This window comes from Drosophila hydei, unplaced genomic scaffold, assembly GCF_003285905.1.
Source record: "Drosophila hydei strain 15085-1641.00,03,60 unplaced genomic scaffold, DhydRS2 tig00008119-arrow-pilon, whole genome shotgun sequence".
Taxonomy (NCBI): Eukaryota; Metazoa; Arthropoda; class Insecta; order Diptera; family Drosophilidae; genus Drosophila; species Drosophila hydei.
In genome coordinates this window covers 7,455,147-7,477,457 of record NW_022045830.1, presented here as the reverse complement: position 1 = coordinate 7,477,457, position 22,311 = coordinate 7,455,147, and the positions used below count along the sequence as shown (strand labels likewise).

General features: G+C 39.5%; 6 protein-coding genes across 10 annotated transcripts; 4 read left to right on the top strand and 2 right to left on the bottom strand.

Annotated features, from left to right (window-relative positions):
* The first annotated feature begins 820 nt into the window (after positions 1-820).
* Positions 821-3,281, top strand: LOC111596961 (organic cation transporter protein). Its single transcript, XM_023311427.2, has one exon. It carries the CDS (start codon positions 1,498-1,500, stop codon positions 3,166-3,168), a length of 1,671 nt encoding a protein of 556 aa, XP_023167195.2. The 5' UTR covers positions 821-1,497; the 3' UTR covers positions 3,169-3,281.
* Positions 3,282-4,920: 1,639 nt separating this feature from the next.
* On the top strand, positions 4,921-7,142 carry LOC111597012 (putative flavin-containing monoamine oxidase AofH). 2 transcript variants are annotated; one of them, XM_023311520.2, is made up of 4 exons: positions 4,921-5,354; positions 5,417-5,599; positions 5,653-6,958; positions 7,060-7,142. In XM_023311520.2, the coding sequence occupies exons 1-3, from the start codon at positions 4,972-4,974 to the stop codon at positions 6,530-6,532; spliced, it is 1,446 nt and encodes a 481-aa protein (XP_023167288.1). In that variant the 5' UTR covers positions 4,921-4,971; the 3' UTR covers positions 6,533-6,958; positions 7,060-7,142. The 2 variants fall into 2 exon arrangements, with proteins under 2 accessions (XP_023167288.1, XP_023167296.1); XM_023311528.2 differs by having other exon boundaries at positions 4,922-5,354; positions 5,665-6,958; positions 7,060-7,141.
* A 3,330-nt stretch (positions 7,143-10,472) lies between these two features.
* LOC111596999 (organic cation transporter protein) lies at positions 10,473-15,192 on the top strand. Of its 2 annotated transcripts, none has more exons than XM_023311500.2 (7): positions 10,473-10,748; positions 12,753-13,199; positions 13,265-13,419; positions 13,471-13,639; positions 13,709-13,850; positions 14,386-14,539; positions 14,597-15,192. In XM_023311500.2, exons 1-7 carry the CDS (start codon positions 10,633-10,635, stop codon positions 15,118-15,120), a joined length of 1,707 nt encoding a protein of 568 aa, XP_023167268.2. In that variant the 5' UTR covers positions 10,473-10,632; the 3' UTR covers positions 15,121-15,192. The 2 variants fall into 2 exon arrangements, with proteins under 2 accessions (XP_023167268.2, XP_023167276.2); XM_023311508.2 differs by lacking the exon at positions 10,473-10,748 and adding an exon at positions 11,610-11,736.
* A 187-nt stretch (positions 15,193-15,379) lies between these two features.
* Positions 15,380-16,849, bottom strand: LOC111597026 (elastase-1). Its single transcript, XM_023311540.2, has 5 exons — positions 16,786-16,849; positions 16,534-16,696; positions 16,005-16,109; positions 15,805-15,923; positions 15,380-15,738 (listed from the first exon to the last, which is right to left on the bottom strand). Exons 1-5 carry the CDS (start codon positions 16,847-16,849, stop codon positions 15,389-15,391), a joined length of 801 nt encoding a protein of 266 aa, XP_023167308.2. The 3' UTR covers positions 15,380-15,388.
* Positions 16,850-17,299: 450 nt separating this feature from the next.
* On the top strand, positions 17,300-18,932 carry LOC111597104 (golgin subfamily A member 7). Of its 3 annotated transcripts, none has more exons than XM_023311649.2 (4): positions 17,300-17,348; positions 17,865-18,009; positions 18,072-18,224; positions 18,283-18,932. In XM_023311649.2, exons 2-4 carry the CDS (start codon positions 17,872-17,874, stop codon positions 18,421-18,423), a joined length of 432 nt encoding a protein of 143 aa, XP_023167417.2. In that variant the 5' UTR covers positions 17,300-17,348; positions 17,865-17,871; the 3' UTR covers positions 18,424-18,932. The 3 variants fall into 3 exon arrangements, with proteins under 3 accessions (XP_023167417.2, XP_023167425.2, XP_030080688.1); XM_023311657.2 differs by lacking the exon at positions 17,300-17,348 and adding an exon at positions 17,391-17,408; XM_030224828.1 differs by lacking the exon at positions 17,300-17,348 and having other exon boundaries at positions 17,753-18,009.
* Positions 18,933-19,529: 597 nt separating this feature from the next.
* Positions 19,530-20,149, bottom strand: LOC111597169 (protein PDF). Its single transcript, XM_023311733.2, has one exon. The coding sequence runs from the start codon at positions 20,106-20,108 to the stop codon at positions 19,809-19,811; it is 300 nt and encodes a 99-aa protein (XP_023167501.1). The 5' UTR covers positions 20,109-20,149; the 3' UTR covers positions 19,530-19,808.
* Between the last annotated feature and the right edge of the window lie 2,162 nt (positions 20,150-22,311).

The window sequence follows — 22,311 nt, the reverse complement described above, 5'->3', positions numbered from 1 at the left end:
GGGTACTCCATAGAGGAAGGTCGGCAGGACTATAGCCTTGTAAAAGATGGCTTTGATATTTAAGCATAGTTCACTGGAGCCTTTCAGCATCTTAGCCGCATTGTTATTACCTGGTTAACATGGACATTATGATAACGCTCTTCAATTATTCTCTGACGGCACAAAGTCAATGTTCTTCTTGGCCAAGAACTAAAGTTTTGTCACGCGAAATCATATTTACGGCTCTCATATAAAAAGGGAATCCCGATTTATCCCTCTATGTTTCATTATTATATGTCAGAAAAGCAGAAACTTTTAAATATATTCTTTCTATCAGTAGTTTCCCGGCAATTGTGCAGCTCTCACTAGAAAGTACTTAATGTCAGCCAATATTGATGCAGAGTTCGGCTATCAGAGCAAGCTAGTAAATGACATTGGGATTGGTGTAGAAAACCCCAATATACCCGCTTTAATTCATCAAGAGAGTATTGCAACAGGCTGAAAATAAGTTTTGACAAGTAGTTCAATATTTATTCAGAATTTGCTGTGTGAATAAGTACAGCAAGATAGTTAAGCTCATGGAACTATATCGTAAATTTAGCTGTCAACAATTATTTAAATTATACAAGCAGTTTATTGTTTATTTACATGAGCTTCGGCGTTCCCTCAGCTGGGTCAAGTTTACGGCTAATACTATCAGAACGTTTGGATGCTCAACAAAGTTGCAAAACTTAAGATTGTGTGCACAGAGAGAGGGAGAGGGAGAGGGAGAGCAGTAACTGATAACAGCAGAGAGAGAGAGATAGAGAGAGCGCGCCAGAGAGGCAAGAGAGGGAGAGAGGGTGAGAGCGAGCGCGAGAGCGAGGCAGGTGTGCATTGTGGCTGGAATATTGCCAACTGCATTACAATAGACAGAGAGATCGATGCCGGCACTGGCAGCCCAACCCCGCTTGTGACCTAGAAACTAGTTGAGCTATGATCGGCGCTGCATCCCCTGGCAGCAGAGCCCGAGTCATTGGAGAGCAAATGATTGAACTACCTGGGCACATGGGTAACTGCGATTTGGCATAGGCTGAGCGACAGAGCGTCGCTGCGTCGCTCGGAGTTTGTAGATAGTCTCGTTGTCAGTATATAGTTGTTATTGTTTTTATTTGTGATATTTGTGAATGCTCGAGGCAGCCGCTGCATATCGCTCTTAGTCGCGTTCTGGCGCAGATCACGAACGGTTCGTTTCGCGCGCTTTAACTTTGATAAACCCAAGCGGAAAATCTATATACATATAGGAACTTTCAGTTTTTGCCAGACTTGAGGCGTATGCATTTTATTGCCCAATAACGCGCAACTTTATCGGCAACACGCGGCGTATACGAAACGTCTAAACGAGTGCCGCGCCAGCCATTGAACCTCGCGCTCGAAGCTCTGCAAATCGTACGACTGTGACAAGTACTGTGATTGCCAATAGCGCCATATATTACATATACAGCACATATATCAGCTTATACTGTCTACTATCGGGCCATGGGCTATGACGACGTTATCACCCACCTTGGAGAGTTTGGGCGGTATCAGAAACGCATCTATTTGCTGCTCTGCCTGCCGGCCATAGTCTGCGCCTTCCACAAGCTAGCTGGCGTCTTTCTGCTCGCCCGGCCCGAGTTCCGCTGCCTGTTGCCGCACGAGGATGCGGCCACGGCGCGCTTCGAGTCGTTGCCCCGCTGGCAATGGCCGCGTGCCTACCCCAATGACAGCGTCATTGGCAAGCCCAACACCTGTGTCTACTACGATCTCGAGTACAGCCAGGAGTACTTGCAGGGCAATGGGACGGCGGCCAGTAATGCTACGCTGGAGTGCAGCAGCTATGTCTACGATCAGTCCAAGTATCTCAACAGCGCCGTCACCGAATGGAATATGGTTTGTAGTCGCAGCTTGCTGAGCGCCACCAGCGACTCGCTGTTCATGGTGGGCGTGCTGCTGGGGAGCTTCTTCTTTGGCCAGCTTAGCGATAAGCTGGGCCGCAAGCCCACCTTCTTTGCCGCCTTGGTCACGCAGCTGATCTTTGGCGTCGTTGCGGGTGTCGCACCGGAATACTTCAGCTATACGATTTCCCGGCTAATTGTGGGCGCCACCACATCAGGCGTCTTTCTGGTTGCTTACGTCATAGCCATGGAAATGGTGGGTTCCACATATCGTCTCTTTGCTGGCGTCGCTGTGCAGATGTTCTTCTCGGTGGGCTTCATGCTGACCGCCGGCTTCGCCTACTTCATACACGACTGGCGCTGGCTGCAGATCGCAATCACGCTGCCTGGACTTCTGTTCATGAGCTACTATTGGATTGTGCCGGAGTCGGCGCGCTGGCTGCTCTCCAAGGGGCGCAAGGACGAGGCCTTCGTGATCATCGAGAAGGCGGCCAGGGTCAATCGAGTGAAAATACCCAGCGAGATCTATGCCCAACTGGTCGATGAGGCCGAAGAGATTAAGCGTAAGAATGCCCTAGCCGCCGCCCAGCCGGCAGCTTCTGTGTTCGATCTGTTGCGCTATCCGAACTTGCGTCGCAAGACGCTGCTCATCTTCTTCGATTGGTTCGTGAACAGCGGCGTCTACTACGGTCTCTCGTGGAACACCAACAACCTGGGCGGCAATCAGCTGGTGAACTTTGTGATCTCCGGCGCTGTCGAGATACCTGGCTACGTCCTGCTGCTCTTTACGCTCAATCGCTTTGGTCGGCGCACCATTCTGTGTGGCACCATGCTGGTGGCTGGGATCAGCCTGCTGCTGACCATCATCGTGCCAAGTGACATGAACTGGCTGCTGATTGCCTGCGCCATGATCGGCAAGCTGGCCATCACGTCGTCGTACGGCACCGTCTACATATTTACGGCCGAACAGTTTCCCACTGTGGTGCGCAATGTGGGCCTGGGCGCCTCCTCGATGGTGGCTCGCGTCGGCGGCATATTGGCTCCGTATTTGAATCTGCTTGGCGAGATCTGGCGGCCTCTGCCGCTGGTCATTTGTGGCGCACTATCGCTGACTGCGGGGCTGCTGTCGCTGATGCTTCCGGAGACGCTGAATAAGCCGATGCCGGAGACGATTGCGGATGGCGAAAACTTCGGCAAGAAGACGGCGGAGACTGTGGCACATTCCGAGGAGTTGCACAGCATGCTGAATGGCAAGCGGGTGAGCCGAGGCTGACGGCGAGCCGCGGTCAGCGCACATTTAAGCGAATTGAAGCAATTTGCATTTATTTATTCGATGGAAAAGTATTCCAACTCATTCATGTGTTAAACTGTACGCAAATCGTTAGCAGAAACTCAATTTTATTTACATTTTTTGTCCCATTAAAGTGGAAACAAAGCAATTATCAATATCAACGTTGTCTCTGTGAATCAATTGTTTCTTGCTTGAATAATAAGTTTAACAATATATTATTTCATATTCGTTATAGTTAGTTAGCTGCCGAAGTGGGTCTGCACAGAGATGGATTCGTCAGGCAGCCATTGATAACGATAAGAAAGGGAGAGTGAGTGAGAGAGAGAGAGAGGGAGACTGGTGCCGGCTCTCCTCTTTGGCTAGAGTTCATTGTCCAGCTGAACAACTGTTATCATTTAATTCAGCGCAAATAATTTATTCATTGTTAGTATTGTTATTAACAGCTGTTTAAGTAGCTCTCATTTTATTTTTGGATACGACAGCATTTTTTTGTCTTTTTCTTATCGCACTCTCGTTCTCTCGCTCCATAGCAACTGCCTGAGCTATGCATTGCTGTACGTGTGAGTAACTGCTTTAGTTTTAGTGCAAATCTATTAAAATGATAAAATATATGTGTAATTTTATTTTGCTATTTTCTTTTATCTCTTCAGTTAACATTTCTTTATAAATCAATGGCAGTTACTTTGAAGGCTATTTATTAACTTGTCATTTGCATAGCTCAAGAATAAAAAGCGGTAAACTTAATTATTAAGCAAACAATAAATATTGATCGGGCTTCAAGGTTGATTTCATTAGACTAAGCTCATTTGATCTTTATTCATATTGTGCATTTAAGCAAACAGCACACATGTGGAGCAAATGCCGTGGAGACAACTTAGACTCAAAGTCAAAAAAGTTGAAAGCGCAAATTTCAATGTCTATGTCAAAATTGATATGAGCTTAAGCAGCGCTGAATTTACTGATAGACTGCTGCTTGATATGAGGCGACAAAAGTTAGCTTAATATTACAGAGTCTGACTGCAGCTGCAGTAGATGCAGCAGACGAATGTCGTACCCAAAAACTCGACTACTTTATTTTCGCACATTATCAACAGCGACAAAGCGTAGACCTGCCCCTTTACACTCATGAAATTTAGTTTATCAAATAAACTTTGCATTCGATTGTAGCGTACCGTTGTTTAATAATTAACTGCAGTTCTGTTTCAACGATAAAACTGACACAGAATTTACTGAAGAGCTCCAACAACTCTTAACTTAACACTCTTAACACTTTTATGATATTCTCCTTTATGTCGTTCTCACTTTGAATTAGGTTAAAATACTTGCACTTACTATAAGATATGTATGTCTAGTTAACATATATTGTAGTAACCTGCCCTTAGTTGTAGACCTCAATTTCTTGAAGCAGCAGCAGCTCAGCTCATTTTACACCGCAGCCTGAAAGTATGCAACAAAATATGATCCAAGTTTTGCTAGTACACTTCAAATAAAACCAAGACGTAGAAGACGTAGTAGTATGCATATTATTTGTCTGATAATTATTTATATTAAGTGGCACCATGATAAAGTTCTTTTAAAGTTCTTCAATACCTACTCTAAAGCACCGGTATCTGTATCATAACATTCTTAACTGTTTTTTTTTTTCAATTTCCATCAATTTCAATTTAGACTGCAGCCAAAAAGTATACTACAGTTTTTTGAAAACATAATTTTTGAGTAGTGCTTGAATTTGTTTCAGCTTTCAGATTTGATCATTTAATATGTTAAAAAGATTTTAGTTTTCCAATGGACTTACCTTTTGGCAATGAACTACCGGAACTCGACGTACTTATAGTGGGCGCTGGCCTCTCTGGGCTTACTTCCGCCCTCAAAATACTAAACAAAGTAGATACGCTCAATGTAAAAATTATTGAAGAAAGTCCAGTGCCCGGCGGACAGCTTTGCTCCGAAGGTAAACGATTTGTGAAACAGGATCAGTCGGAGCTGATGGCCTTCTTGAACCAACAGAACGTGACAGTAGACGAGGCTAAGGAGTACGACAAAATTGAGTCGCTTAGTCGCTGTTGGCAACTGGACCGAGGCCTAACATCTGCTCCAGCTAAATTGGAGCTTTGGCGCTACATTAATATGCTCGACAACCGCATGAAGAAGTTCGACTCTCGTTATAAGTTAGTTGAGTCTGTTGGGCGTTGTAGATGAACAATTTAACTGATCTACGCATTGTCCTTAGGTATCGCAAGCGGATCCCAACTATGGAGAGCCACATATGTAAAAATCTGTTTTTCAATCTATCTCGGAAGTTTATGTACAATCTGGTTACACTGGCCTCCGGTGTGTCGGCCAAGGATATTAACTTTGATGAGTTCATGTGTCTGTGCAGCGCATCAGGCGGAGTGACTCTTCTAGTTGAACTGTAGGTGCTCCTGGGCTTGGCTAGTTCCATTCTGCCCCTTTAACATTCTACAGTTTCAATTGCAGTTATCTTACCATGCCGAAATCCGTGCAGAGTTTGTCCTGTAGGACGCTGCTCGATACATTGCTTGAAAAGTTGAATCAGAATGAGATCCAGTGCGATGTGAAGGCTATTAAGGTGGAACACTTCAAGAACTATGTGCAGGTGACGGACTCAACTGGCCAGAAACACATAGCACAAGCCGTCATACTGGCTATACCCTGCGACAAGGTGAATGCCTTACAGTTCGAACCGCAGCTGCCCAAAAATTTTCGAACGGTCGCCCGGGGCAAAGAGGAAAAACCAAAGGGTCAGATAACTGAATTCTTTTTGAGCTACGACAATTCGCATTGGATAGACCAAGGCTATTCGGGTCAGTTCTTGAATGTGGATCCATTGGTGGTGGGCCATGAGAGCAATTCATTGGAATACTCCGGCTACATGCTGCACACGAATGGTCAGGCGGACAACGTGCGGGACACTGTGCTGGATATGTTGGCAGCTCAGTTTGGCGATGAAATGCTCAATCCCGTGGATTACAAGCAGCTGACTTGTGAGCTAAGTTCGGCGCTGCACAAGCCACAGGTCAAGCCTTGGAATCGAATCATTTGGTCCAGCTCAGCTTCGGCAGCCACCAGCAATCGCAATCTGATGGGCGGTGCCGTGGAGAGTGGTCTAAGGGCGGCCATAAATGCGCTGTTCATAATACGGCCGCAGGTGGTTGGATGGCAGGACTTGAGTGATGTCCATGAGCGGAAAAATCATTCCCGTGACAGTCCTAACTACTTTTTGAGTCTGATCAGCCGTCTCAATCTGTATAACGTTACCTTCTACAGCGTGTTCGTGGTGGGTCTGATTTGTCTGCTCGGCTACGGCTATAACCATTCGGCCTAAGGGAAGCTCAATTGAATCTTTGCACTTAAATATCTGTGGACGTCCTAATTTGTTTGACATTGCAGACTAGTACCAGGGTATAGTCGGGCACTCGGTCACTATTTCGTAGTTTATTTAATTTACTCGCCGTAGCCCACATCTGGACAGATTAGTTTAAATATTTGTGCATAATTCCGAGCTCGTCTCGTGGGTAATCATTCACTTAAAGAATCGCAGCTCCAGTCTACAGCGCCAACAAATTGGATTCCATAAATTTCAATCATACACCAAGTATTAAACCTCGGGCTCTTAGCGATGAGACAGGCACATATGACTTATATGTATACCTGTCGTATCGAAAGTTTTATGCATGTAAATATAATCGTACCAAATCGGAAGTGATCAAAATTTTTTAGCGCGATTATCCTGTTTATGGAATGATATAAGGTGAGCTTGATGGCTTTAATAATAATTGAAATAAAAAAATTATTATTTTTTTTTTTACATATTTTTACATATGAATATATGTCGCTTGTCTCCGGTGATAGTCGGTACCAATCGAGCTCAACCAACTGCATAATACTCGTTCACAATTAAATTTGTTTCAACATTTTTATCCTCGATCAGGACATACAGCTCATTAGTTAACCATCATTCATTATCCATCTGGAAGATTTAATGATATAATCTGTAAAATTGTTAGATATCATTCATCATATCATATCATCATTTAAGATCAATTTAGATAGTATCTCATCTATACCTCTGTTAAAATTTTTTGTTTTCTTATATTGAAATCGAGTGCCACACCCCTAAGGATATATCACTATTGCTGTATATTTTTGAATTTTGGATCTATAAAGCAGGTCCAAATTCTAAGTCCAGTTGCTATAAAAGATATAGAAATGCCGTAACTCTTAGCCAGACAAGGACTCCCACTAGGATGAGTTCAATATTTCAAGTTTTAGCTGACTGCATTATTCAATATGCCCTGTTTACTTCTTGAGCGAGTATACATAGTATTTGTCGACATTAAGATAAGTTCTCTAGTCATATATGGAGCGTAATCAACCTATTATTTTTCGGTCACTCGACTTAAATTGAATCAGGTCAGTTTCAGTAGACTAGAGACTAGACTAGATATATATACAAATGAGAACGTTGCTGATGAATGGGCTCTACGCCCATAGTTCCATGTGAAAGTGTGGGTGTGTCTGGCAGCGTGTGTTGCATATGCGACCAGCTTAACGGTATTTATGCACTTGAGTCTTGTAACCAATATCGAATAATAGCTGCACGTGCGCTGCCCACAAACAAGACAACAACAACAATAATTAAACTGGAGACCCACCCAGGTAAACCCAATTAAATTGTCAACGGCATACGCCCATGTGCATTTTTTTATTTATTTCGAAATAAATTGAAAGTATTCTCTATTTTTGTATCTGCCTCGCAGATGATCGTTAATGATGCGTCAGTGGGTTGTTCTAAATTATTACTATATTAGACATGTTCCTTTCTATGCAATTCTCATTCTTAATTATATGCATGAGAAAAGCTAAACAATAATTGAAGAGGTACATAAAAGCAAAAGCACTAATGCCGTGCACAAAAATAAAAGCTTATATAAATCGTTGGCTGTTGCATACCCTGCAGCCGGTCGGAGCCTAGCCCCATGGCTGTTGCTTACGTATTTCCATTGATATCGGTGTCGATCGATCGATTGACGTAGTAAAAATCATTTGTGTGGATTAATTGAGCTTGGCCAGAGTTGAGAGCTCTTGAATTGAAAGGTATGTTATCTAAACGCTAATACAGTTAACCTCACTCAGCGGGTTCAATGCATAGAAATCTGGTTCCAGTTTGATAACTCTTATAAAGATCATAATCATTGCGTTTGTCGTTCTCATCAAATCAGTTAAAGACAAACGAAAAAAAACATACATGTATCTTTATGGATTACGATACAAATGCAAGTTCAAGAGTTACTCAAGTGGAAAAATATTCTCACAAATGAAAAGCAACAAATTAACACAAGCATTACAAATACAACAATGCACTGAAAACAATAAAGGCTCTGTACTATGAAGAGCCTATGTAAATTCAAATGCCTTCCGCATTAGAGGTTCAACATATCATTTACATAGCATTCACTCGCAGTTCTTTACTTTTTTTTGTTTTTCTTTAAACAATGGTTTCTTTGCTCTTTGCATTATCAAGAGTCGAAAATTAAGAGCGCTGCTCTTAATTATGTAATTCCCAATAACGGAGCTGGGAGACAACAACTATCTGCACAGAGCTGGCGACCATGCGAATGTTAATTTGTAATGTAAAGCAGACAAAATGTAAATTAATACATTTGATATATACAGACATACCTATATGCACATATATACATATTTAAGTTTTGTAAAGAGCGCTCGTGCATTCGTTTCTAATGGCATTTGTCTTCCTTTGCAAAGAAGATCCTGTGCAAAAAAATGCCAGGGTTCGACAAAGCAGGCAGATTGATTGCTTGCCACAGCTGTAACAGTAAGGGATGGCACACTCGCTTGAGCTATTTGAGCTGTGATTATGATGCCTACACTGAAAGAATTTTATGTTTATAATTAATTAAATTAAAATTGAATATAGCTTTTTCTAAAAAAGTAAAATATTTATTTGTCTACTTGAAAAGCCAGGCTTTAGCGGATAGTGAAGCTGTTGAAACTTGAAGCTATATAATCAACAAATAATCATAATGCTTACCCAAATAAAGAACAACATACAATGGCATGATTCTTAATCAATTTTCTTTTTGGTTTGGTTCAAGAATACATTAACCTAATATGCTGCTTCCCGCCTTGTGTAGTGTGCCATTGTCACTAGAAAATAATCTCTTTACAAACGCGCAATGATTTTAAAAATGGAATGCACCACAAACACAGTCATACACACACATACACGCATGCACGCACACAGCCGAAGTTCCAGGCAAAAGTAAATGGGAAATGGAACGGGAATAGCTGTGGCCGAATGTTGCCGAAGCAGAGCCGAATCAGAGCAAAGCATGTTCGCGTCTTTGTAATGAGAGTGCGTACACACTGCTTATGGCTGAGTGTATGTTATATGTCGAGTCTGTTTGTTCTGGCGAGCGGGCGGCTAGTACAAAACGCTGCGATCGACCTCCCATGGGCTTAGTTTGTGAGACGCCTCAGAAGCGGCAAGTAGTTGGTAGCATTGCAATCGACTGCATTGTAAAAGGCGCACACTACACGCGCTCGAAAGTTCATTCAAAATTAGAAACGTTGCCGCGCAGCTGCTCAAGAAAAAGAGCCAACAACACAAATTCAATTCAATTCATTTTTATGTTTATTTTAACATATAAGAAACATTTTTGACAAGTGAAAAGTAAAAAAAAAAACAAACGTGCAGCTCACTAAAAAAAAAAAAACAACATAAAGCATAAAGCAAAACTAGAAAATAGAACAAAACGATAAACCGTAAAGGCCTCAATTGAAGAACATTCTAAAAGTGAAAGTGAAAACAAAAACAAAAAGACGAAGAGGAAGAAAAGCAGAAAGAGATAGGGAGAGAGAGAGAGAGAGAGAGAGAAATAATTCAGTTTTGCATTTGCCTATCGCAATTGCCGTTGCATTTTGGTCGATCGAATCTACGGTTGAGGTATTATCAGTGGCACTGGAGAATTACGGAGAATCAAAGAGACGGACAATAGCACCGAGACCCGTGTCAGAGGCTACACGTCGTGTTAATGCACTCGTAATCGCCCGACAATTGGTCGCAACAATTTCTATATATACATATACATATATAAATATATATAGATTATATATACAACATTAAATCTGTGACTTGTGAGCAAGTGATTGGCATAGATTATATAAAGACTGTTACACGCAAAATCTAGTTTCAGAGCGGAGATCAGTGTCAAAATGTGTTTAGCTTAAAGTTCTTCAACCAAGTGGAACGACCTATTATTGTGTATTTTTGGAATAATTCTCAATTTGAACTCTTATCAAAAAAAGATTTGTTTGCGCTTTGAGTGTTACAAGCAAATTGTATATAAACAAATAATTTATATAAAAATATACAAAGAATCTGTGATAAAGCACATTGGAAAAATGACCAAGTCAAAGGATAATCTGGAAAAAACTAGAGAGCTCATCACCGAGCAGAGCATGAAGGATTTGTTAACAAAGCAGTTGGAAATTGTTGGCAGTGGCGGCGCCTTTGTATGGTAAAAGGGGTTTTCTTATGATTCATTAATTTAACTTTAATAAAGAGGCATACATATATTATTCACGAACTGATCTTTCTAATTATAAATAAAAAATGAACTGGATTAAGTCAGTTCATGATTTAATTCATGAAATTGAAAGTTGTTACAATTAAAAGTTCAAGATCAGCTGAAACTGATGTAGAATTATAAAAAAAGCAACTACAACGGAACCCGCTTAAAGGCATTCTTAGTATTAGTCTAAGGGTTTTAGTTTAAGCCAACTAAAAATGTAATTTATGGCTCTAACTGTTTCGACACAATAGTAATACTAAAACCAATAGTAATACTAAGCACGCGACGTGAGTGACATATAATTTGTATACAGATCGAGGAACTCTAGTCTAACATTACTTATGCATAGCCATGTCGGGGCAGTCAATGCACTTGATTAATAATAGAGAAATCGTGTCCGTTAACGATAATCTGTGCAGCACAACCTGATAACCGCTTCCACAGTGAATCGGGTTAGCAATCTATATGCTTGTATTTAAAACCGGTACTCATTATAATTATCAACATGTATATATATATCAACATATATATATATATATATATATATATATATATATATATATATATATATATATATATATATATATATATATATATATATGTATGTATATAAATATTTATATATTGTTGCACTTTTTGCATTGCCTCAAGGAGGTTCAGTTAAGTGTATGGATTATAGATGCAAACATCGGGAGGGCGGCGTTAACTCAAGGACAGTCGTTGAACTGCCAAAAACTAGTATCTGAACAAACAAAAAAAAACACATTAAAGAAAAACAACTTCTAAATAAAAAGTCACAGCTTTGAATTTTTAACAATTTACAAAAAATAAAAAAACATTCGAAATATGTAAATATTGCGCATTGCGTTCCGGTTGCCCGGTCGGATAAACGAATCGTTGACGATGACGCTTACATTGCAAACGTTTTCATTATGTATGTATATTGGAAGTCGTAATACGACGTACATATGCTTCGCATAATACGACATCGCAGCATGTGCTGAATTTTCAATAGCCAAAATCATGAGCCCGACTCCATGTTTGGATTGTGGAATGTGTCACTAACCTTCGCAACTTTTTTGTTCTTGCAATTAGTAGTGGAATTTATTAGTCTGATCACCGATCGTTTATGCTATTATATCCGTTACTCGTTGGAAAAGGGTGATGAATAGGGAATATGTTTATGAGGAAGTGTATGTTAATGGGGTTCGCTATGTTCCCATTGGGTATACGTAAACATATGCTTATCTTAGCTGCGTCGCTGGTTCTCAGTGAATGAGAGAGATTAACCTCTGTTTTCAGGGAGTATATATATACAACTATAAACTTTATTGTACCAGAGTTTAAGCTATAATACTCTCTGAGTCTTTTCATGATATACCCAAGTTTCATCGCAGTTCCTATCTGATCTTAAGCTAGCGTAATTGTATTTCAAAATGGAAAACCTACGATTTTTCTATCAGGAAATCGATTTTTTTCGATCTTTTGATAAAGGTATCTTGTATGCAATTAACAGATTATAAGATCTGGAGACTTTAAATGTGTTTAAGTGTTTCTATGTCAATAATTGTTCCAAAATTCCCATTCACTTTTAAAAGAAATTTATAGAAAATATTTTCAAGTGTGCAAAGCAGCAGAAGGTCTCTGTCTAAGAGAAAATGTATAAAGTATCTTCTGGCCGGACACTCCCTGCTAGATCACATATATTTGCTATTTTAATTTGAAAAAGACAACTGTTCAATTATCGGAGATTCGTGTTAACGTGTGAAAGATTGAAGTTGCGTGTCGTAAAACAAGCAATAGATAAATATATATAGTTGCCATATTTGTTAAATATCTAAATCGTTTTAATTAGCGCCAGGTGAAACTTGGCCAAAACAATTTCCCCGAATTGCATATTTGGCTAAACAATTTGCACTTCTGCTTAACTATTTTTATTTCCTTCTATAGGGCTATCTTCTTTCTGTGCGTAACGCCAAACATCTTGAACGGATTCCATGTATCGTCCTACACGCTGCTCGGCCATCTGCCCGATGATCAGTGGTGCGGAGTTGATGCACTACAGCACACCAACTGGACGCTGGCGGAGAAGCGCAGCATTAGTGAATATGAACTGGAATCTGGAGGTTGTACCATCTGGGATTGGGACTACGAGCACCTGGCTCGAATGTCTTACACCTCGGCACTCAACTATACTCGACGCATGGCTCAGATCAATAAGCCCACCGTGGTGTCCTGTAAGACCAAGGGCAGCTACGAGTATGCCCAACCGGAGACAACATTCGTGGCCGACTGGGAGCTCACCTGTGAGCGAAGCATTCAGCGCACCTCAGCGCAGGTGGCTCTGTCGCTGGGCAAGTTCTGCGGTTCCTTCAGCTTCGGCATACTGGCTGACAAGTAAGCTAATGAGAGTTGAAATTAGTTCCAGTATTTGCATATAATGGGTATTACGTACTTTCCAGATTTGGTCGTAAGACTTCGTTTACATTGGGCGCCGTCTTCTTTATTGCTGGCAGCATCTTCTGCAGCTTTACGCCTTGGTATAGCATTTTCCTGATTGGTCGCTTTGCTTTAGGCTCTGCATCGTCCGGTCTATTCTATCCGGCTTTTACCATGAGTACGTACATCGTGTTTATTAATTTCTTGACTAACGTGATTGTTTCTTTAGTTGTGGAGAACATTTGCTTGAAGCATCGCACCTGGATGTCCATAGCCTTCTCTGCCTCGTATCCTGTGGGCATGATCCTGCTGGCAATTATGGGCTATCTGATACAGCCCTGGCGCTATCTACAACTAGCCTTGACCATACCCTCACTGCTGCTGATCCTCAATTGCTAGTGAGTTAACCTTACTTAATGTTAATATATATTTTCCTGATAAATAATGTCTGTTCCTGTATTCCTCAGTTTGATGAATGAATCTCCGCGCTGGCTTATAACAAAGCAGCGCTACAATCGCGTCTACAAAATTCTCTTCGGCCAGCCGTGTCATTATGATATTCAGCCCACGATTGCGACAGCCACCGAAATTTCCACCGATAAGAAGACGGTGTGTGCAAAGATCTTTCCGATTCACTCTCTATATAAATTAGTCGTCAAGCAAAGAATCCTATTTTAAATAAAACAATGTGATATAGATTATATTCTCTGATCAGTATGTGATCGAGATTGAGCCAGACATCAATCTTAATACGTTCAATATGACACATGTGTACAGATTGACAGCCACTTCATGTGAATTAATTAATTTGAAGTTTTGTATAATCTGTATATGAATTCTAATGAAGGTACAGACGATTGTGATCATGCTAAAGGTTCAACCCAAGAAATTAATACACATAAATTGACTATAAAATCACATTGCTTATGCTTACAAACTGCGAGTCATTAAGAACAAAAAATTAGAGATCAAATCGAGATCTAAAGATCGGGCTCAACACATAACCACAGTTTGAAAGTCAAAGATCTATAAAGATCTTTTAAATGCATTTGACTTAAGTTCTATAAGCGAAGTACAATTTATGATCTATAAACTGTATGTTACAACCAGATTAATTTAATATATACATTGAATCTTATTGCAGTTGGCAACCGCCACGAATGTTTCACTTGCACAGAAGCTGAAGAATGGCCCGCTTAAGTCAATTATTGAGCTCTTTGCTAATCCGAAAGTCCGCAGATATATCTTTACGTCGTACTTCATGTTCTGTGTTACCTCGCTGAGTTACTATGTGACGGGTAAGTGGTCGGCATTTGCTGTAGCTGAAAGAGTAAATAACTTTCAAACTTTTACAGCTCTGAATGCCGCCAATTTCTCAGTCAGTCGCTACCTTTACATTGTGGCGACAGGGGTCGTCGATATACCTTCGTACGTGGTGCCGGTGATAATGCTGCGCTATACGGGTCGTCGCATTACCACCATGTTCCTGTTCATGTTGACGGGCGTCTCGCTGCTCTTGGTGTTGTCTGTGCCCGCTGGCAGCACCACGTGGATCGTATCGTTTGCGATGTTGGGCCGCTTTGGCATCAGCGCCACCTACTCGGTGGTGACGCTTTATACGGCTGAGCTGTATCCCACCGAGATACGCAATTCGGCGCTGGGCACCTGTTCGACGTGGGCGCATGTCGGCTCCATATCGGCGCCATATGTGGTCGATGTGCTGGGCGCACTTGGCTGGTACATTCCAACAACCATATGCGGCTGCTGCGTTCTAGTAGCTGGTCTGCTAACGCTTACACTGCCCGAAACCGGAACGGATAAGCTATCCGACAAGGTGGACGATGCGCCCGCCGTCGAGAGTAAGCCTGAAAAGCAGTAGCCATAGTCGAGCCATGCGCACTAGTTAAATTAGTCTAAATGATATCTATATATGCGTGTATATGTACCAATATATGTACTAAATATCTATATGCTTATCGTACAATTGTAATACTACCAGTACTGTAGACCTAAGTTTTTTCTATACGTAATTGTTATTTTTACTCTCCTTGCATTGTCGTATCATATCAATATGCATGTTATGTATGTATATTCGTGAATGTTTTCTGTTTCGATATAGTATAATTAATAAATTATATATATATCCGTTACTTCTGCACAAGGAGCTGCACCCATTCGTAATAGGGTCGTGTCACCGTGTAGATGCTGGGCATGCCAGGGATGCCGCAGGTCAGGCCATGGGACACCAGTCCGTAAATGTATTCGCGCCCGTCCGATCCATATGGACAGATTAGCGGACCACCCGAGTCGCCCTGGCACGAGTCCTGATTGTTGCCCAGCGCACAGACCGTGTTCGCATCATTCTTGGGCGCCCAAATGTGCCCAATAATGTCGCGACACTGTTGATTCCCAATCACTCGCACCTCGGCCTCGAAAAGCTGCTTCTGCGATGGCCCAGCATGCCGCGTGGCGCCGTATCCAATTATTCTGCACGATTCTAAATGCAGAGTTGAACAAAGGATTAAGTTCGGCTTTTCTAGCAATTAATCGAATTGTTTGTTACCATTGTTGTTGGGTTTCATACCATGCGGTGGCAGCTGTGCGAGTTGCATATCCTTGGTCAAATGTCCTTTGAATGGGCGCTTCAGCTGGAGCAGAGCGATATCATTGCGGTAGTTGGAACTATATATAATCATATATATGTTTAATGTAAAATGATCAAGCTTTTACTATAGGCTTGTTAAACAAAACTTTAATACTTACGGTTGAAAGTAAATATATTCAGCGCTCTTCATACAATAGGGCTTCAGATTTTCAACATTTTCAATATTTTCATAGCCTATAAATGCGACAATCTTATCGATTCTTCTGCAAGTTCAAATATTTTAAACGGATCTTAAATGGAAATGCTCAATTTGTCTTCATTTAATATAGAAAGGCATATTAAGAGTGTAAACAAATTTTGGTTTTCATCTATAAAAATCTATATATTTAACTATCTAATTCTTATAAATATTATTTAATTTAGAAAAATATTTAAAAACATTATACAAAATTTAATTGGTATATTAAAAAAATAAACGGATATATAAAAATGACTAACTCGAGCAACGAGGGGAGTCTGAACATTGTTCGACTAAAGCAATAGATATATATATATATATATATATATATATATAATTAAATTTGTTTCTATTTTTCTGTTTGCTTCTTCTTCTGTTTCTCATCTTTTCTTCTGTTTCCTCCACTCGTCTTCTCTTCTCCTTTCTAATCTTCCTACACGCATACTTACTTTCTCCAGACACAGTGGGCCGCAGTCAGTATCCAACGTTCACTTATTATGCTTCCGCCACAAAAGTGCTGATATACACGCTTTTGGGTAGCATTGGAATTGGTTCCGAGCTCAGTCAACACATCTTGCAATGAGACCATAAAGGGATACTTCGGTGCGCCATCTGAAATGTGAATAAAAGTTTCAAAAACGCTCTCGAAATCGAATTTAGTTTGAAATACTGCCCACGCTAGAGACAATGCGTCCTCCTACAATGGGCACCCCAAGAGAATCTTTGAAACAAAGTGTTATTAAGTAAATGAAATGGAGGAGACATTTTAGAAGGCAATTAAAAGCAGCCCTCATTCTGGAACTTTGTCAAGATACTAAATAGTCCGTCAGCATTTTCAAATAGAGCAAAACTGTTTTTCGAATAAATAATAAAATATAAATAACAACAAAAAAACTGTAAGCGTTCACAAGCTGTGCAAATAATTGAATGGGAATGCGATTGTTGAATGTTTTGAAATCTCTACTGCGGGCGTCATCGAACTTTGCGAGGAGAGCATTAGAAGCTGAGCAGAAAACATGTTTATTTAATTATAGTTTTATATTTCTATTAATTTAAAAATATTTTCTTTTCAAGTTTCGCTTAACGGCTTAAAGTTTCAACGGCAGCTCAGCAACATAAAATATACGATCTGGCAGCACTAAAAATTGTATTATAGCCATACATCGCGATGGGCACACTGTTTTAGTCAAACAGCTGATGAATCGCTCACGAAAACTGTGAATGGTCAGACGCCATTGTGTACACGTTACGTGCGTTGCGAATTGTAAGTGCAAATTGTTCATTAATTTTTAATAATTACTGAATTAATATCTAATTGAATAAGGTATAAACAACGACAATCAAAACGTTGACATTGTGTGCATAGTTTTTGCATATTTTGATTTGATAAAATATGAATAGAAAGCATATTACATACAATTTGTGTTGTAGCTACTAATTTATGTTTTGTTTGTAATAAAATATGCGTGGGTCGTGCAAGTGATATGAATATTCTAATTTCAAAATGAACAAAAGCAAATAATCTTAATTATTAACAGTTATCAATACTTCACTAGCTACAAGGTCAAAAGTTATGGGCCTGAACCCCGCCCTAAGCCCATTGTTTTTTGTTTTTTTTGCTGACAAAGTCGAAGTGGGCTTTGAGAAATGTTAGTTTTGCTAATGTTTTTGTATGTTTATTTATTTGTTTGTCTGTCTGGCTTTTCAAAATGATAATGATGAACCAGATGTATCGATTCATCCATATTGAGCTAATTAATGGTATATGGCATTTTTACAGTACAATAATGTCACAAGGCGGTGGCACACCATCAACGAGCAATCCAACCGTTTTGCATGGCGGCAAGGTCTTCATACAACGGGACTATAGCGATGGCACCTCGGTGAAGTTCCATACAAGGCTACCACCAGAGCTGGAAGGAATGGTATGTAACGGAAAACTGAATGAAACCAGATTCCTGACCAACATTTCTCTTAATTTTCATAGATTGAACGGCATGTTTTCGAAGCGACAATTAAGAGGCTTAACGAATTTTATGCCGAGGCAGAGGAGGGCTCGTGCAGTACCTACTGCGAGGGCTGCATAGGTTGTATAACAGCGTATTTGATATACATGTGCTCCGAGACACATTACGAAAAGGTGAGCGAACTATTTAAATCTTTGTGTAAATTGTATTAATTTGTCTATTGTCTCATAGACGCTGCGAAAGATTTCCAAATTTGTTGCTTTCCAAAATGAACGCATTTACAATCCAAAAGGTCTGCAGTTAATCGATCCAACATTTCGTGGTCTTCGCGTTATAGAGATAACTATATTTGATCGTCCGGGGCGAACGTGACTTCCGCTTTCGCATTCAGCCAATGAGTTTTTCATGTGAGGTGTCTGCGATACCAACAATCAAAATCTGTATCAACAAAATAACAACAAACCGCAACAAGTCAAAAGCCATTTCGTGTGTTCCCCTCTCAAAGCTTTATAAACATTAAAAACAAGTGCAAGAATGCGAGCCAGAGTGCATGCTCAAACGGATCGATACAAAGATGTGACCTCTCCAAGGATCGGAGCAACTTCATTTTTATTTGTGGAGCACGTGAATTAGTCATAAGTGAGAGCTGTATTGATGATGACGATTATGTCGAAGTCAAATAAGCGATATGTTTAACAGTTTGTGTAGTTGTTAGCCAAGGCAGAGTTTAACCTTAACGTGTTAGTTAGTACGAGTATTTATGCGTGTGCAAGCAGCGCGTTGCTAGTTGATTAAGTGAAAAGCTACTGAAACTGCATTTGAGCTAAAAAACATAGTTACATACATTTACTTATACAAGCAAACAAGAACACACACACACACGGACATATATTTTGCATATGTTATTGTTTTTTATTTAACTAATTTAACAAATATTTGTTAATACATTTAATACATATTCTATACTGTATTTGATTTAAGCATCTAATCTTGAACTTGATCTAAAACATTCTGCTTTAGTGCAAATACAAATATATAATTGTAGCACATAATTACTAAAAGAAACCCTTAAATGTTTAAAATACATAAAATTTTATATCTACAAGTCTTGAACGATTTCGAAACAGCGCCAAAAGAACTTACACACATATACATATATATATATTTAAATATATAGAGATATATTGAAATATAACCAAGTGAAGAACTGTTCAATTTTTAATAAAAAAACCTAAAACAACAAAGTTTCTCTGAAAATCTTATAAACAAAGAATTTTCGCTTGGCTCGCGCTTGAGTTAAACAGCTGCGGGCTTTTTGCTTTAGCTGCTAACTTGGCTCAAACAACAATTATACCAGCATATTTGAATGTCTGTTCAGAACTTAAAATTTCGAGGTAAAAAAACAATGTGAATAATATGCTTAAAACATTTTACTTTCTTTAATATTTTACTTAGTATTTACACTTGTAGCTGCCAGAAAATGCGCATAAAATATATTTAAACAATTTGTGCAGGCAATTGGTGAATTCTTTGAGAGTCATACGGAAACAGAAGAACTTAGAAAGGCTTCAACAATTTTTTTTATGTGCTTTCCTCTTGCACTTTGTTTTTTTTTTGTCTTTTTGAATATGTATTGTATATTAGTTAGTAACTCTAAAGCGATTTATATACTTAGTAATATACCGTCTTGCTTCTCTATATATCATAGCTTTATCATTATATAAACGAGTTGTAAATACTTTGCTCTTCATCAACATTTACTTGCCCGCTTCGTTCATGTTTTTGGGCAAGCTGAGCAGCGAGTTGATTAGCTCCGAGTTTCGTTTGGGCATGCGCATATTGGTGGGCAATGAATTGGGCAGATAGTTGGGATACTTGCAGAGTGTGGCAGGCACTTGGACGCGTCCATAGCGTGCCACATTGTTGATCCAATCATACAGATCGCGATTGTACTCCTTTTCCACATAGCGCTCCTCGTCGGGCGACGCCAGCACGAGCGTCCAGCACAGGCAACCGGCCAGCGCCAGTAGCGCCACAGTCAGATTATTGTGAGCCATTGTCAATAGAAACCAGGCGAGAACACAGAACAGAGAACAGGAAACAGGAACAGTCACTGACTATCGAGCCACTTGCAGCTTGTGAATGAGCAAGTCCCAATTGGCAACGGCATTTATATAGTTGCTGCGGAACAGTTGGGTTAGATAAATCACAGCAGGACATCGCATGCCTCATGCATAGCCAGTGCCATCTTACGTCTGCGTCTCGATGTCAGTTCCAGGGTAAATATACGCCACTCGCAGGCAAATAAGGCAAATAAAGGTTTGCAGCGAGGTCGCCTCATGGCTAATATTTGATTATGCACCATTTTATGTGCGTGCCACAAACGATGACAGCGACAGCGACAACGACAACAGCATCAGATTTGCGCTCTATTTGCTTATCCTGGTTAACAAGCGCACTAACCGTGGGCGTTCTCTGATTAATTTTAGACTAAGCGCCACATAAAATTAGTACTTAAATTCGTTTTTACGACTATTGCCAAAATAAGACAGCACACATCGCGCCTTTTGCCTAGACTGCTCGTATACATATTGTCCTCATATTTGCACAACAATACGTACGAATCAAAGACGACCTTCATGTGATATCAAACTCAATTGGCTCTTCTTTCTTTCCTTGAATTCGACTAGTACATAATATAAATAAATAAAATATATATTTATACATATATATATATTTATACATATATATATTTATATATGAGCTTAGGTATTCTGCTTAAGCATTTCCTTATCAACAAATCTAAATATATCAATAATCTATTTATATAACATATTGATGAATCGTAACACCAGTGACAGGCCTTGTTAGATAGAGATAGCACGAACCATTAAGACTGAGTAATCAAGAATTAGACTATACTATTTCAAATATGTTACCAAAACTTGATCACCTCACTTTATCGACATCTATTCTAAAGTCTTTAATCAGAATATAGACTTCGACTTTAACATATGTTATTTAGCTTTAGCTTCAAGCACTTGAACTTCAACTTGATTTTAATTGATGAGATTTTTGGTATCTGCAAGTATTGCTGCCTCTCCTCTAAATTAATTACATTTTTAATATTTTTTTTAATTACTAAGATATTACCCCTACTACTTCTACAGTTCTGCCCTCTTCACTTCCAGCTCGCTCCGTTTCTACCTGCTTTTGAAACTTAATCAAATTGTTACTATTTGCTTTAACTTTAGGAATAAAGTACAATTTATTCAAGACCATCAGCCTCTAGCGACTAAGGCCGCCTTCGGCTAATAAACCAAACAATGTTCACAATAGACTTGCGTCAAGATCTCGGTTGTTCAGTTGTGTCAATAACAAGACAACTTTTGAGACAGCTCGCTTCTTATTTGAGAATTTTTATATCAAGTATAGTTAACCTATATTCTATATAACCAAAAAGTTCGTAATACAATGTACAGTCAAAGCTCTTAGTGCTACAAACTTATTCACAGTATAGCAGCGAAAGGGGGTTCAATAGATTTAGCAGAAAAGTTGACTAAATATGTTTTGAAACACATACCAGTAGAACGCTGCTCTATAGATACAAATGGTAATTTAGTAATATACAAGGTGAGATACGAGATTTTATTATCTTCTAAAAAATCTATTTAAAGGAAAGTCCATAGTAATCACAAATTAAGTATATTTTATAATTTTAAATGAAAATAAAAAACAAAAAAATTAATTTTTATTTTTCTATTAAATAAGTAAATAATTTTATTTAACTTTGCTTTTTGACAATTAAAAAGTAGGCAAAGAAAAGAATACAAATATTAGCATTTGCTATATAAAACAACGCGTATATTTTTGCAAAAATATGTTTGAGTTTGCAAATTGGTTATAAAATCAAAATCTTGGCCAACAATTAGATCAAAAGACCTTTGATGCCATGGGAAGCTCTTGGGCTGCAAGCTGAGACTGTGTACGTCTCTTGGTCTGCAAGCTGGCTGTGTTGCTTGCAATGATGAACTTTATGAAGACTTTGAGGAGTGCACCCCTACAGCCACCACTACCAAAGCATCAACAGGCAGCAATATGAAAGGTCAATACGAAAGTTTGTCCGCTTGACCAATGTGAGGTATAGCAGGAGCAGAAATATGCTTCGAAATAACAGTCGCGCGTATTGGGTTTGTGGACTAAACCCGATCTCCAGCTCCTGCCAGATACATAAAAACACGATGTTGATTTCAAAGTGCT